Below are 15,727 nucleotides of genomic sequence, written 5' to 3' on the forward strand. Positions count from 1 at the left end.
CTGTTAGCTTTCTTTCCCTACAATAGCACTTTACTAAGAGGAAGTGTATAAAAAAAGAATCTGAAAGTATGCAGGAAGTAAATAATAATCCTGTTATCGCTGATGTTATGTAAACAGGCTGATTTTTTTCCCTGCTTCGTTAATCAGCTGCCTTCTGTATTATGTAATTATCATCAAGCACATAGAACAGATACAAGCAGATCAACTTATTACACAACCACCATTTATTTGAACGTTAAATCGAGTTAGCAAATAAAGGATGTAGATAAGTGATGAAAAAAAACAAAAAACAAACACAATTCAAGTATATCTATCGTTCGATCAAACGTATACTGTAGAAGATCAGTGCACAGAAAGGTCTTTTATCAACGTTGTCCAAACGTTCTCCTAACGTTCCATCAGCAGCATGAAGCCTCCGCGACCACGATGCGGTCATAAAGCAATAAATTAAACAGAAAGTCCGTCCTGCTCCGTCTTTTCCGTCAAACGTTTGCTTCAAGAAACGTCGTTTTAGAGACCGACCCCAAAGCGAGGGCTTTTCTCATTCCACAGAGGCTTCAAGTTCCTCACTGCGTTCTTGATTTAATTGCTGTATCGGTCGGCTAGTAACGCAAGTAAAAAAAAAAAAAAAAAGGTAGGAAATTTGGATTATAAATGTGAAGCTGATTATTTTCCCGCATTTCCTGAAGTACGTTATCGCCCTTGTACCGCAGCCATTTGCCAAAGATTACAATTTAATTTCAATTTATTAAAGAATGAAATGTAATTTTTATCCCTTTAGAGATACGTTTAAATGTTGTAACGTTTTTAAATTCAACGTTCATAGTTAATAAGGAGATGTGGTAGCTTAGCGGTTAAAGTGTTGTGCTACCTAGTGAAAGGTCATGAGTTTGTATCCCAGGTCCACAAAAAGGTGCCACTGCTGGGCCCCTGATCGTGGCCCTTAACCCTCACTCGCTCAGTTGTATCCATTTTTTATGTAAATTTATACGACTGAGCGAGTGAGAGTTAAGGATGTGTAAGGAACCTCCAGTGTCCATGTTTTGTCAGGGACACTGGAGGCTCCTTACACATCCTTTTGTAATCGTTTTTAGTAAAGTATCAGCACTGTCTGATCCAATCAGAATCGAGAATCCATCCGTGCTGTCTGTAGTAGAAGGACTTTTCTGTAATCGGCAGTACCGAGCGATATTAATGTGAGAGCCAACTTCCTTAAGGGCTTCTGGAAAGGATGCAGCTCTTTGCAGGACCATATTAGGGCTCGAAACAGGACCGGATTGTGGATCAGCAGATCTGATGAACCGGGAAGAAAAAAAATATATCGACGCTTCTTCTTACTGAACAGATAAAGGTGTTAGTGTCTTATCAGGAAATGATGTGTGTGTGTCATTTTAGGAACATTATAGGATGAAAATGAGAATATTGAAGCATTGTGAAGTATTCTAAGACACTAGACAGTTTATACACATGCTTCTGTATATTTATAACAGACTGTAACTCGCTGCCAGCCAGCAACACACACACACACACACACACACACTCTCTCTCTCACACACGCACTCTTTCTGACACACACACTTGTCAAATCCGAGGCATCCAGACAAGAAGCAGTCTCTGTACATGCTTCCATAATAAACAGACTTGTAGAGTGTGTGTGTGTGTGTGTGTGTGTGTGTGTGTGTGTGTGTGTGATTACAGACTGATCCATGAGAAAACCAAGCCACTGATTCAAACAGCTTCCTTCAATTATTTGACCAAATGGAAAGTGTCTATCAGCTGGAGACAGTGTGAGTGTGTGGTGCAGTTTACACAATATGTCTACACAATATACATCCATTCATCAGGCTCTGCTGGGATAATGGTACTTCCTGTTCAGCAGGAAGTGGCAGATTCCGAGAGAGCGACTGATTCGAGTTAAGGTCAACACTGTCAGGATGAACATTACCCAGTTGGCACAGTGGTTAGTACATTAGGCCTGAGGGAACACACAAACACACACACACACACACACACACACACACACACAGAACGGATCGAGGTCACAGTTTACACGTAGCTTGAGCAACTTTGGAACCGGTTCGTCTGTTGAGAGAGCGGCAGATAAACGTTCCGGCGTCAATCAGCTTCTGCAGGTCGACTCCCTGTAACAGACACAAAGATGTGACTCAATATCACCAGTTTTTACTTTACAGTTCCTCAGATATACAAAGCGGAGTTAAATATAATGAACTCTAATTAACACCCTGATTGTCTAATTAACAGCCTGACACACAGTGACACAACCTGACACACAGTGACGCAGCCTGACACACAGTCACACAGCCTGACACAGTCACACAGCCTGACACACAGTCACACAGCCTGACACACAGTCACACAGCCTGACACACAGTCACACAGCCTGACACACAGTCACACAGCCTGACACACAGTCACACAGCCTGACACACAGTCAAACAGCCTGACACACAGTGACACAGCCTGACACACAGTCACACAGCCTGACACACAGTCACACAGCCTGACACACTAACGATCTTACACTCTTACTCCAGCACCCTTACACTCCAGCACATTAGCACCCTTACACTACATTCCAACACCCGTACACCCTAGCACTCCGACACCCTTGTAGTACCCTCCGACACCCTTGTAGTACCCTCCGACACCCTTGTACTACCCTCCGACACCCTTGTACTACCCTCCGACACCCTTGTACTACCCTCCGACACCCTTGTACTACCCTCCGACACCCTTGTACTACCCTCCGACACCCTTGTACTACCCTCCGACACCCTTACAGTACCACCCCCCCGACACCCTTACAGTACCCCTCAGACACCCTTACAGTACCCCTCAGACACCCTTACAGTACCCCTCAGACACCCTTACAGTACCCTCAGACACCCTTACACTCCGACACCCTTACAGTACCCTCAGACACCCTTACACTCCGACACCCTTACAGTACCCTCAGACACCCTTACAGTACCCTCAGACACCCTTACACTCCGACACCCTTACAGTACCCTCAGACACCCTTACACTCCGACACCCTTACAGTACCCTCAGACACCCTTACACTCAGACACCCTTACAGTACCCCTCTGACACCCTTATAGTACCCCTCAGACACCCTTATAGTACCCCTCAGACACCCTTACAGTACCCCTCAGACACCCTTACAGTACCCTCAGACACCCTTACAGTACCCTCAGACACCCTTACACTCCGACACCCTTACAGTACCCTCAGACACCCTTACAGTACCCTCAGACACCCTTACACTCCGACACCCTTACAGTACCCTCAGACACCCTTACACTCCGACACCCTTACAGTACCCTCAAGACACCCTTACACTCCGACACCCTTACAGTACCCTCAGACACCCTTACACTCCGACACCCTTACAGTACCGTCAGACACCCTTACACTCCGACACCCTTACAGTACCCTCAGACACCCTTACAGTACCCCTCTGACACCCTTATAGTACCCCTCAGACACCCTTACAGTACCCTCAGACACCCTTACAGTACCCCTCAGACACCCTTACAGTACCCTCAGACACCCTTACAGTACCCTCAGACACCCTTACAGTACCCTCAGACACCCTTACAGTACCCTCAGACACCCTTATACTCCGACACCCTTACAGTACCCTCAGACACCCTTATACTCCGACACCCTTACAGTACCCTCAGACACCCTTACACTCAGACACCCTTCAAGACAAACCTAACAATCCTCCACTCTCTCACACAGCTGGATGTGTGCCCATACACACACACACACACACACACACACACACACACACACACACACACACACACACACACACACACGCACGCACGCCCGCCCACACACCAAGCACACAGATAATTAACATTTAAAACAATAAAATGTGCAGGTCAGGGTTGGGAACCTGTGACCTTGACTATAAATACTTATGTACATACAATACTTATATAAACACTATTTTGATTACTGAGGTTTTATTTTCGTTCTTTTACATCTCTGAAAACACACAAACACTTCGAGGCTCATTTAGTCCGAGTTTCTATTAAAACAATTTCACGCATGATTTTACCTCAAGATCCTCAATACAGAAAAAAGCAACGCAGTCCAAACAGGGCTAAGAACACACCACATGTACATACTGTATGTAATGCACTACATATTAACGTCAATAGACTTTATTTTATAATGTTTGTGATTTCTGTGATTAGATATTTCACTAAATATCCCTTATTACTTTTACTACCATTATTAGGTTCTCTGCAACGTGCTGAAACGTGAGAGATGGTTCAGGCTGAAGTTAAAATAAATCTGCATTGTGATAAATAAGAAATGAAACAGTAACAGTCTCTGTATCTGTTTATAGATTTGTACAACAGTGTAGAGGAGCAGTAAGTTCCTGTTCTCCTCTACACTATAAACATTCGTTCTCTCACCTCGCCCTTTTGTTTCTCTCTTGAATTTAATAGGACATAAAAAAAAAATCCCCAGGTTGTCAAACCGCACCATATAAACTCCTCTGTCCTCGTATGTCTTCTATCAGACCGTGAGAGACAGAAACGAGTGAAAATAAATTACGCACCGTGACACACAGTCCGTCCTGCGTCTCCTTCTCTTCAGACCAAAGGAGTGAAACATTAATTAATTCATTAATTTTCTACCGCTTATCAGAACTTCTCGGGTCACGGGGAGCCTGTGCCTATCTCAGGCACATTTATATTATAATACGTTATCAGGTCATCTACTCTATTTTTTTTTACCGTCTGGATCCCGAGTCCGTGCAGCATGTACACGACGTCCTCAGTAGCCACGTTCCCAGACGCCCCCTGAGCGTACGGGCAGCCACCCAGTCCTGCCACCGACGAGTCCACGACGCTGATGCCGTTCTGAGCGAGAGGAAAAGACATCATATGAGGAGAAAGTTATACAAGTACTAAACCGACGAAAAAAATATATTTAATGTTATAATGTGCAACGAGTTAAAGGATAAACATGGGTTTGGGAATCGGTGTCATGATCCGATCTGATATCTTTGTTCTAAGGTTTGTTTTATTTTTATTTCCTTTATAGAATATATGAATATTATGAAAGATTTACATTTTTTAATTAATTTATTTTTAATCGATAACAATTCATTTGAAAACGCGTCTTTAAAACAGCACATTTTTAAACGTGTATTTTTCCAAAAAAAAAAAAAAAAAAAAGTTCAAAGAGGATTTGATCATCATCTGCTTTCTGTGAAGCTTTAATCTCTTTCTGCATCTACAGAGATGATGAAAGGGAAACAGGGAAGGAAGCTTCCAGAAAAGATGAGCGAGATGAGCGTCTGACCTGCAGGGCGACCAGGATGTTAGCGAGCGCCTGGCCGTACGTGTCGTGACAGTGAACAGCCAGAGCGTCGACCGGAACCTCCTTCTTCACCGCCTCCAGCATCTCGGACATGCCGCCCGGCGTACCGACTCCGATCGTGTCACCCAGGGAGATTTCGTAACAGCCCATGGCGTACAGGCGCTTCACCACGTCGGCTACTTTCACTGGTGAGACTTGGCCTTCGTAAGGACATCCTAGGACACAGGACACGTAGCTGGAGGAACAAAACGTGGTTAGCGGTTTAATTGTACCGTATAATACCATAAAGAGCTGATTATTAATAAATAAAATAATAGAATAATAATATTAGTATAATAATAGATCAATTAAATCTCCTGTTAAAAAAAAAACTGTTTTAATTCCTGAAGAACGGCAGAATCTTCTTGTTTTCTGTGGGGGTTTTTACACCTGGTCACTGATGGTAAAAAGAACAGGTCTAAATGCCCTCCGAAACGGTTTGGAGACGGATATAAATCGGATGGTACAAACCAATTCAGGAGGAGGTCTGGGACGCGTTTCAGATGAAACTGGACAGGTGTAAATGCATGTGGTTGTTCAAGCCACATACGTCAGCGCTAAACTCCTCCCAAACGGAAGTACGTCACTCGCAGGTGACTCGCGAGTCGTGCATCGCGCCAGAAACAGATACGTTTTCCCACCAGCGCTGGCTCCGATCTTTCACCCAGGCGTCTCGTTGGGTCTTAAAATGCGCTGCTGCCGCCAGCGAAAATGCAGCAAACAGTAAATGCTGTTTTTTGTAGCAACCGCATACACCAAAGTGTGTTCCATTTCAATTACCCCGGAAATGAGGTAGAATGTATCAGCATTTTGGGCGGGAGCAGAAAGATCGGATCGATATCCGATTCGCCGAGACGCGTTTATGTGGCCTGATGTAAACGGAACAGTTTTAACAAATCAGATAGCTATCGGATCAGAGAACACACACGAAGTGACCAGGTGTAAAAAGGCCCTTTTACGGTGATAGTGATAGTAAAAATTAAAACATCATCGACATCACCGCTGTGGTGTCGCCAGGGACGGCGCGTCGGTCTCACCCGCGTACGGGGATTCCTTCCTGTTTGGCTGTTGATGTCACTTCCTCGAAGCGCTGCAGACTCTCCTCCACCGAGCAGTTAATGTTCTTCTTACTGAAGAGCTCCGAGGCGGCGCCGAATATCGCCACCTCCTTTGCGCCAGCCTTCACCTACGAATAAAGTGTAATATTAGAGCAGACGCTCGTCTGTACGAGGTACAGTTACAGTATATAACAGACCGGGCTGCAGAGGTGATTATTAATTACTGATTAAGGTGAAATCTACAGTCATAATTAATTAAATACTGATCTAAAAAAATTGTGTTTTTTCACTATTTTTTGGATTTTGCTGCTACTTACAGCAGCTCTGTAGCCCTTCAGGTTAGGCGTCAACACCGGATAATTCACACCGGGCTTCCTGCTGATGCCTCGCATCACTTCGTCCTGATCAGCCATCTGCAAAAAAGGCCAGAGACAAGGCAGTGTTAAAGGTGGGGTCTCCGTTGTTTGAAAGCCAATGTTTGAAAACAAACACACCCCTAACCCAAACGGGTCCCACCCCTGTATCGATAGCTCCGCCCACACATACATACGTAACCCAGGCGACTAACGGAAAGAAATGTGTCTATCATAGCTGAAGGGAAGAACAATACGATTGTAGATAAACAAACAAGCAAAAATGCCACACAAGCATAATGATGTAAAGGACAAAGGCATATATTAGTTCTGTGTAACAAAGCAAAACCAACGTTACTCACCTATCGAGAAGGAAAAAAGCGCCTCGGCGTCTTAAGTAAAGTCGGCCACATATTCACAGGTCGGAGTTTCCCGAGTCGATAACTCCTGAGCTAAACGCTGTTACTACACAAAACGCGGTTGTAGCTGCCTCTCTACATTACTACGATAGAAAAGAGGTGTTATTTGTGTAGTAACAGCGTTTAGCTCAGGAGTTATTGACTCGGGAAACTCCAACCTGTGAATATGTGGCCAACTTCCTGCTCCTTCAGTTCTCTCCAGCGCTGGAAAGCTGATCCTATATTAACACGTCCTACTTCTTGTCCTTATCGTAAGTCTTTCTTCTCTTTCTTTCTTTGTTTTTATCCTCCATGTCGATGTTAAAACCGCTTTCTGCTAACGTCACACACGCGCACCGAACACTCTCTCCGCCCATATCGACAAGCCACGCCCCTTTCTGCTCATTGGCTACACGTTTGTTTTGTTTTTTTGTTTTGTTTGTCGTCCCGACTCAGTTTTCTGAAGCATTTCTCAAACATTTCCCAGAGCTTCTACACAAACCCACCAGAGATACACGAGCCCGTTGCACGTATCACAAATCACGCGCGAGAGTAACGTTGCCGACCGCGTTACGTCCCTTCATGGTGCCGATCCCTGTTCCCATCATCTTAATGTCTACATGTAGGATGATAATGGACCAATGTTACAAAAGTCTGATGCAATCATGGACCAAAATCTCAAAGGAATTCTTCAACATCTTGTGGAATCCATGCCAGGAAGAACTGAATGTTCAGTAGTAGAAGTTGTAATAGTATAAAGGGATCAAGTAAGGAACAAAACACACTGTTGTTCAGAAGTATATTAAGTACAATAATTACACATATTCACTATAAATTTAATTGTTTATTTTAATATACGTGCAGAAGTGAGCTCATTGTTTACAACTATAAGGTTCGCGAGTACGCGAATCTCCGTTCGTTCTTCATTTCCGAACCACACGATAAAAACCGAATAAATCTGCTTCGTTGTTACAATTTAATTTTCCGTTAAACTGAAGAACTGAAACAAGAACTTAGCATTACGTTCGTATATCTGACAGGATGCGACTTATTCGATCGCGTGATTCGGACGTCGCTGACGAGGGTCGATGTCATCGCCTCGCTTAATTAAAGCTATTCATTTCTAACTTGCAGGAGAATTAATTTGGATACATTCATTCATTTATTTTCTACCGCTTATCCGAACGTCTCGGGTCACAGGGAGCCTGTGCCTATCTCAGGCGTCATCGGGCATCGAGGCAGGATACACCCTGGACGGAGTGCCAACCCATCGCAGGACACACACACACACACACACACTCTCATTCACTCATTCACTCACACACTCACACACTACAGACCATTTTTCCAGAGATGCCAATCAACCTACCATGCATGTCTTTGGACCTGGGGAGGAAACCAGAGTACCCGGAGGAAACCCCCGAGGCGGAAATCGAACCCCCAACCCTGGAGGTGTGAGGCGAACGTGCTAACCACTAAGCCACCGTGCCCCCACATTACAATAAATATAACAATAATAATAATTAAAATTTTAATAACTAGGACATTTTAACACTTTGTTGACAAAGAAATCTAGCTGGTAAGTGCTGAACTCATCCACTCTGTAGGGAAAGTGTAACGATGTAGAAGTTTTAATAATGCTAATGAGTCTATAAAATAGTTTTCTGTTCTGTTATAAAACATTTAAATTTCATTAATCTAAAAATAAAGGCGTGTTTGAGTAAAAAAAGAAGCTATTAAATGAGCGAGTAAGCTGACTGACTTTAATGTTATTTCTGTGATGATGACGATGATTTATTAGTCATTTGTATCTCAGTAACGATTGTATTTACATCATTGTATTTATGTTTATTTCCTACTCGAGAAAATCTTATTACGGTTGTGTTTTGTCTCTCGTGCTTGAGATCATTTTCTACAATTAAATTGCAAATAAAAGGCTAAGAAAAAAAAAAACTTTTATAATAAATTCACTGATCCCTTTGACCTTAACGCGTCCCTCCGATGATATTTGTGATATTAAATATGTATATGTAAATAACCCAAAGCTTTTATTATGAATGCTAGTTTACATTTAGTGCTTTTTGTTAATCCTATGCTAAATATATCCTCATTTCGAGCCCGTTACTCATTAAATACATGTTTAGTCAACAGATAACTTAAAGAATCGACTGCTGTGTTTCGTCGTGGTCGCCGTGCCCGTATTAGCGTTTGGCATTACAAGCGTGACTTGTCTTTATATAGAGCTTTGAACATACGCAGCAGCGCTTAACAATGCCGTCTCTTTGTGCTGTCTGTGTGAACGACTTGCTGCCCTGTAGCCGTGCACGTCTTAGCTCTGGTTAAGCAGGTGTTTGGCTACATTACTGAACAAAACCAACAGGTTTCTAACTGTTTCTGAATTATACAAACATGTTATTTACTTTTGCAATGCACGCTAGTTAAACTGTACCAAAGAGGTATGCAGATGCCCTTTTGCCCCGTTTAAGAAAACAGTTTGCGAAACTCGGCTCTGTTGGTGAAACTCTAGCATTGGTTAGCATCTATGGTTAGCATTACACCACAGCGCTGCTGAATTCTGAACTCTGATTGGTCACAAGGCTTTGATTTATTTTCTATAATGACCGCTCAGACACCTAGTAGTGCGCCTGCAAATGAGATATTAAAGGTGCGGTGCACGATCTCTGAAAGCCAATGTTGACATTTGGAATCACCAAAACAAACACGCCCCTAAACCAAATGGGTCCCGCCCCTGTTGTATAGCTCCACCCCACACATACATACGTAACCCTGGCGATTATTATGGCGGAACCTGCTGGGGCAGCTGGCAAAGGGGATATTTTTATCAATAAATAAACACAATGAGTAATGCTATGGTAATACAGATGTGTTTTTGTAGTACTGTGTGTTGTAGCGTGAAAGGTTTAGCTCCGTTTCACGCGGAAGACGACGTTCAACACCTAGGACCCGAGGCAGAGGTAACGCAGAGGGCTAATGTCAGACGTGAACACTCTCCGCCGCATATTGACAAGACACGCCCCTTTATGTTAATATCACACATGCGCACTGAACACTCTCTCCACCGCATATCGACAAGACACGCCCCTTTATGCTAATATCACACATGCGCACTGAACACTCAGAATATGTGATCATTTCTAACATGTATAATTATTAAACAGCAGGAAGTGAGACAGCTTACCTGTGGGACCCATTTAGGTGAGACGAAACTTGTGGCCTCAATGACAGGAAGTCCCGCCTCTGAGAGCATGTCAATCAGCTGGATCTTCACCTCAGCTGGAACAATGCTCTACAACACAACACAATTTATTTCATTAAACTATACAATAATGGAGTTAATTAAGATCTAGTAATAAAGGTTTTGTTCGTTGCAGAAACGTGAGGTAACGATAAACAGGAAGCCGCCGTCACCTTCTCGTTCTGCAGACCATCTCGGGGTCCAACTTCCACTATCTTCACCCTTTCCGGAAGAGGCCTATTAGCCCACAAACTAACCTGCAAAATACAATCGTATTCTATATTATTGTAGATAACATGTTTATACGTCATGTTGTGTGTTGCTTGTTATTCAGCTGGAAGCATAGTCTGGTCTCACAGTGCGTCTCTGGTGGAGTGTGTGTGTCTCTGGTGGAGTGTGTGTACGCAAGTGTGTGTCTCTGGTGGAGTGTGTGTACGCAAGTGTGTGTCTCTGGTGGAGTGTGTGTGTGTGTCTCTGGTGGAGTGTGTGTGTGTGTCTCTGGTGGAGTGTGTGTACGCAAGTGTGTGTCTCTGGTGGAGTGTGCGTGTGTCTCTGGTGGAGTGTGTGTGTCTCTGGTGGAGTGTGTGTACGCAAGTGTGTGTCTCTGGTGGAGTGTGTGTGTCTCTGGTGGAGTGTGTGTCTCTGGTGGAGTGTGTGTACGCTAGTGTGTGTCTCTGGTGGAGTGTGTGTGTCTCTGGTGGAGTGCGTGTCTCTGGTGGAGTGTGTGTGTGTGTCTCTGGTGGAGTGCGTGTACGCAAGTGTGTGTCTCTGGTGGAGTGTGTGTGTACACAAGTGTGTGTGTCTCTGGTGGAGTGTGTGTGTCTCTGGTGGAGTGTGTGTACGCAAGTGTGTGTCTCTGGTGGAGTGTGTGTACACAAGTGTGTGTGTCTCTGGTGAAGTGTGTGTGTCTCTGGTGGAGTGTGTGTGTGTCTCTGGTGGAGTGTGTGTACGCAAGTGTGTGTCTCTGGTGGAGTGTGTGTACACAAGTGTGTGTGTCTCTGGTGGAGTGTGTGTACGCAAGTGTGTGTCTCTGGTGGAGTGTGTGTGTCTCTGGTGGAGTGTGTGTGTCTCTGGTGGAGTGTGTGTACACAAATGTGTGTCTCTGGTGGAGTGTGTGTGTGTGTCTCTGGTGGAGTGTGTGTGTCTCTGGTGGAGTGTGTGTGTGTCTCTGGTGGAGTGTGTGTGTACACAAGTGTGTGTCTCTGGTGGAGTGTGTGTATATGCAATGGTGTGTCTCTGGTGGAGTGTGTGTGTGTGTCTCTGGTGGAGTGCGTGTCTCTGGTGGAGTGTGTGTGTGTGTCTCTGGTGGAGTGCGTGTGTGTGTCTCTGGTGGAGTGCGTGTACGCAAGTGTGTGTCTCTGGTGGAGTGTGTGTGTACACAAGTGTGTGTGTCTCTGGTGGAGTGTGTGTGTCTCTGGTGGAGTGTGTGTACGCAAGTGTGTGTCTCTGGTGGAGTGTGTGTACACAAGTGTGTGTGTCTCTGGTGAAGTGTGTGTGTCTCTGGTGGAGTGTGTGTGTGTCTCTGGTGGAGTGTGTGTGTGTCTCTGGTGGAGTGTGTGTACGCAAGTGTGTGTCTCTGGTGGAGTGTGTGTACACAAGTGTGTGTGTCTCTGGTGGAGTGTGTGTACGCAAGTGTGTGTCTCTGGTGGAGTGTGTGTGTCTCTGGTGGAGTGTGTGTACACAAATGTGTGTCTCTGGTGGAGTGTGTGTGTGTGTGTCTCTGGTGGAGTGTGTGTGTCTCTGGTGGAGTGTGTGTACGCAAGTGTGTGTCTCTGGTGGAGTGTGTGTGTGTCTCTGGTGGAGTGTGTGTGTACACAAGTGTGTGTCTCTGGTGGAGTGTGTGTATATGCAATGGTGTGTCTCTGGTGGAGTGTGTGTGTGTCTCTGGTGGAGTGCGTGTCTCTGGTGGAGTGCGTGTCTCTGGTGGAGTGTGTGTGTGTGTCTCTGGTGGAGTGCGTGTACGCAAGTGTGTGTCTCTGGTGGAGTGTGTGTACACAAGTGTGTGTGTCTCTGGTGAAGTGTGTGTGTCTCTGGTGGAGTGTGTGTGTGTCTCTGGTGGAGTGTGTGTACGCAAGTGTGTGTCTCTGGTGGAGTGTGTGTACACAAGTGTGTGTGTCTCTGGTGGAGTGTGTGTACGCAAGTGTGTGTCTCTGGTGGAGTGTGTGTGTCTCTGGTGGAGTGTGTGTACACAAATGTGTGTCTCTGGTGGAGTGTGTGTGTCTCGGGTGGAGTGTGTGTGTCTCTGGTGGAGTGTGTGTACGCAAGTGTGTGTCTCTGGTGGAGTGTGTGTGTCTCTGGTGGAGTGTGTGTGTACACAAGTGTGTGTCTCTGGTGGAGTGTGTGTATATGCAATTGTGTGTCTCTGGTGGAGTGTGTGTACGCAAGTGTCTGTCTCTGGTGGAGTGCGTGTCTCTTTGGTGGAGTGTGTCTCTCTCTGGTGGAGTGTGTGTCTCTGGTGGAGTGTGTATGTGCCTCTGGTGGAGTGTGTGTGTGCATCTGGTGGAGTGTGTGTGTGCATCTGGTGGAGTGTGTGTGTGCATCTGGTGGAGTGTGTGTGTGTGTCTCTGGTGGAGTGTGTGTACGCAAGTGTGTGTCTGATGCGGGACCCCAAATGCACATTTTTGGTTCAGATTCATAACGATGATCAGACAGGATCAGACTTCCAGACTAAGAAACTGAGGTTTGTAGTGTGTGTGTGTGTGTGTGTGTGTGTGTGTGTGTGTGTATCAGTCTGATGGTCATTATAACACACAACACTGTTTGATGCTCAGGTTGTTAAAAGGACAGAAGCTTTGATGTGAGGACCTTTGATTCATCACCCAGAGAGAATGAGAAATAAACCCGGACTTCCGGTAGGTGGCGCTACTTCCCCGGTGTTCCGTCCAAGAATTAAATTAGCAAAAAAGTTGCTTAAAAAAATTATTACATAACAAAGCGATAGCCTAATGTCGGTGAGTCAAATAATTGACTCGGCTCACTATTATGAGTCGAATATCAAAGTTCGGCTCGTTGCTATTTAAAAACAACCCAACACACATCTATGCATTAATGCTATTTGTTCGCTGTTGTAAACATCATTATTTCCCCCTTAAAATGTTATCCATCTTTTAAAAAAAAATGAAAGAAAAACAAAGCCCTGGAACCGAACGAACCGACCCACATACGCGAGTCGACTCTGTGTTTACTTAAAAGAGTCGACTCAAAGGAATCGAAACGCATCATTGGCTATTTAAAGCAAAACGTTCCAAACTGAATGTCTGTAATTGATTATAATGTCACTAAGGGGTAATGTTGGTGTTATACATATATAAAATGGAAGCTAATTAACACATAGCTAGTCTCTAGGACGTGGGGGGTTTGGAGTCATTTAGGTTTGATTCACGATTCAAACGCGTATAAACGAATTAAAACGTAAAATATTTCAGCGTTAAAATAGTCAGAGCTTATATATAAACCTCGACTAGTCACCAGGACATAAAGGTTTAGAATTACACTCTAAATGAGCCGTTAACTAATAACAACACAACTGAAAATGGAAATGATTCACTTCCGGATTTGTGTGACGTATAAAAACCTGGTCACCTTTTTTTTTTTTTTTTTTTACAGAAGCTCAACCTGTTGAAACGGAAACATTGCTTTTTACCTCCAAATCCAAGCAGTCGATCATAAAAAGCGTGTTCGAGCTCCAGAAGTGAGATAAAGTGTGTCACTGATGTATAACTCACTGATTTAGCAGAGACACGGTATCGCCCTGAAGACTGTACCATCCTCATTATCCTCATCCTCTTCGTCGTCATCATCGTCGTCGTCATCATCATCATCCTCATCACCGCCATGTTCCTTCCTCCACACCACCCGGAGTGTCCCTTCTGTCTATCTACACTCACTAACAACACCCACACCGCCATCTACTGCTGTGGATCTCCTTCTCTCTCGGACATCTAATATATATTTATATGTATATTCTTTTCTTCTGTAACAGCAGCTCTCTGATAGCATTTCCACAGGAGCAGGTCATTCACTCTTCCCACAACGTTAATAGTACAGTTTGCCTTCACTGTAACCAAGAGGCTCGTTGGAGCTCGACGATGCCCCAGGAGCTCCATTAAGGTCGGAGTGAAAACTCGAGTATCCTGAACAGAACCCTGACTCTGAGTCTGACTCTGACTCAACCCCACTGAACATCTTTGGGATGAACCGCAACTGGAGACGTATCGACATCCCGACATCCCGACACTTAAACTCTTGTAGTTGAATAAAATGTTAAAATAAATCCCCACAGTCAGGCTTCGACATCTAGTGGAAAGTCTACACAGAAGAGAACGACACCGACCGAACCCCAAACCTCCTCGTCCAACATTAGCGTCTGATCTCACTGATGCTCTGGTCACTGAATAAACACAGGATCTCTACAGCCATGCTGCAACATCTAGTGGACAGTCTACACGGATAGTGTAGTGGATTCAGGAAAGATGTCATATACTTTAAGGTTCTCAGAAATATTACAAGCGTGGTTTTTTTTTTTTGTCTTACTTCAAGAGCGGAACAACACTGACTGTGGCTTAGTGGTTAGCACGTTCGACTCACACCTCCAGGGTTGGGGGTTCGATCCCCGCCTCCGCCTTGTGTGTGTGGAGTTTGCATGTTCTCCCCGTGCCTCGGGGGTTTCCTCTGGGTACTCTGGTTTCCTCCCCCGGTCCAAAGACATGCATGGTAGGTTGATTGGCATCTCTGGAAAATTGTCCGTAGTGTGTGAGTGTGTGAGTGAATGAGAGTGTGTGTGTGCCCTGTGATGGGTTGGCACTCCGTCCAGGGTGTATCCTGCCTCGATGCCCAGTGACGCCTGAGATAGGCACAGGCTCCTCGTGACCCGAGAAGTTCGGATAAGCGGTAGAAAATGAATGAATGAATGAACTTCTACTACTGAATGATTATCATAGATAAACATTTAACCCGTGGATTCAACTCTACTCCAGTTTGGTTAAAGATTGTTTGTTTAAACGATTGGTACTAACTCGTGCATGCCGTAGAACCCTACTCTGCAATCAATTTAATGCAAATTGATGTCTAAATGGATAATACTCTGACCTAAAGTATTCCGTTGCTAAAATACACACGACACACACATCATACTCATCCTCAGTAAACAGGGAGTGTCACGGAGGGATGATGCGCTGAAAAAAAATAAATACAAGCTCAGTAACTTTACTGGGACGGTGACGTGACGCTAAATAATTTCATAGTCTCGCTCAA

At 44.6% G+C, this 15,727-nt stretch overlaps 1 protein-coding gene across 2 annotated transcripts; it reads right to left on the bottom strand.

Moving 5' to 3' along the window:
* Positions 1 to 203: 203 nt before the first annotated feature.
* Positions 204 to 14,356, bottom strand: hmgcl (3-hydroxy-3-methylglutaryl-CoA lyase). 2 transcript variants are annotated; one of them, XM_047821084.1, is made up of 8 exons: positions 14,200 to 14,356; positions 10,648 to 10,731; positions 10,418 to 10,525; positions 6,785 to 6,880; positions 6,447 to 6,595; positions 5,353 to 5,605; positions 4,782 to 4,907; positions 204 to 2,141 (listed from the first exon to the last, which is right to left on the bottom strand). In XM_047821084.1, exons 1-8 carry the CDS (start codon positions 14,308 to 14,310, stop codon positions 2,040 to 2,042), a joined length of 1,029 nt encoding a protein of 342 aa, XP_047677040.1. In that variant the 5' UTR covers positions 14,311 to 14,356; the 3' UTR covers positions 204 to 2,039. The 2 variants fall into 2 exon arrangements, with proteins under 2 accessions (XP_047677040.1, XP_047677041.1); XM_047821085.1 differs by having other exon boundaries at positions 14,118 to 14,279.
* Between the last annotated feature and the right edge of the window lie 1,371 nt (positions 14,357 to 15,727).

Source organism: Tachysurus fulvidraco, chromosome 12 (genome assembly GCF_022655615.1).
Source record: "Tachysurus fulvidraco isolate hzauxx_2018 chromosome 12, HZAU_PFXX_2.0, whole genome shotgun sequence".
NCBI classification, from domain to species: domain Eukaryota; kingdom Metazoa; phylum Chordata; class Actinopteri; order Siluriformes; family Bagridae; genus Tachysurus; species Tachysurus fulvidraco.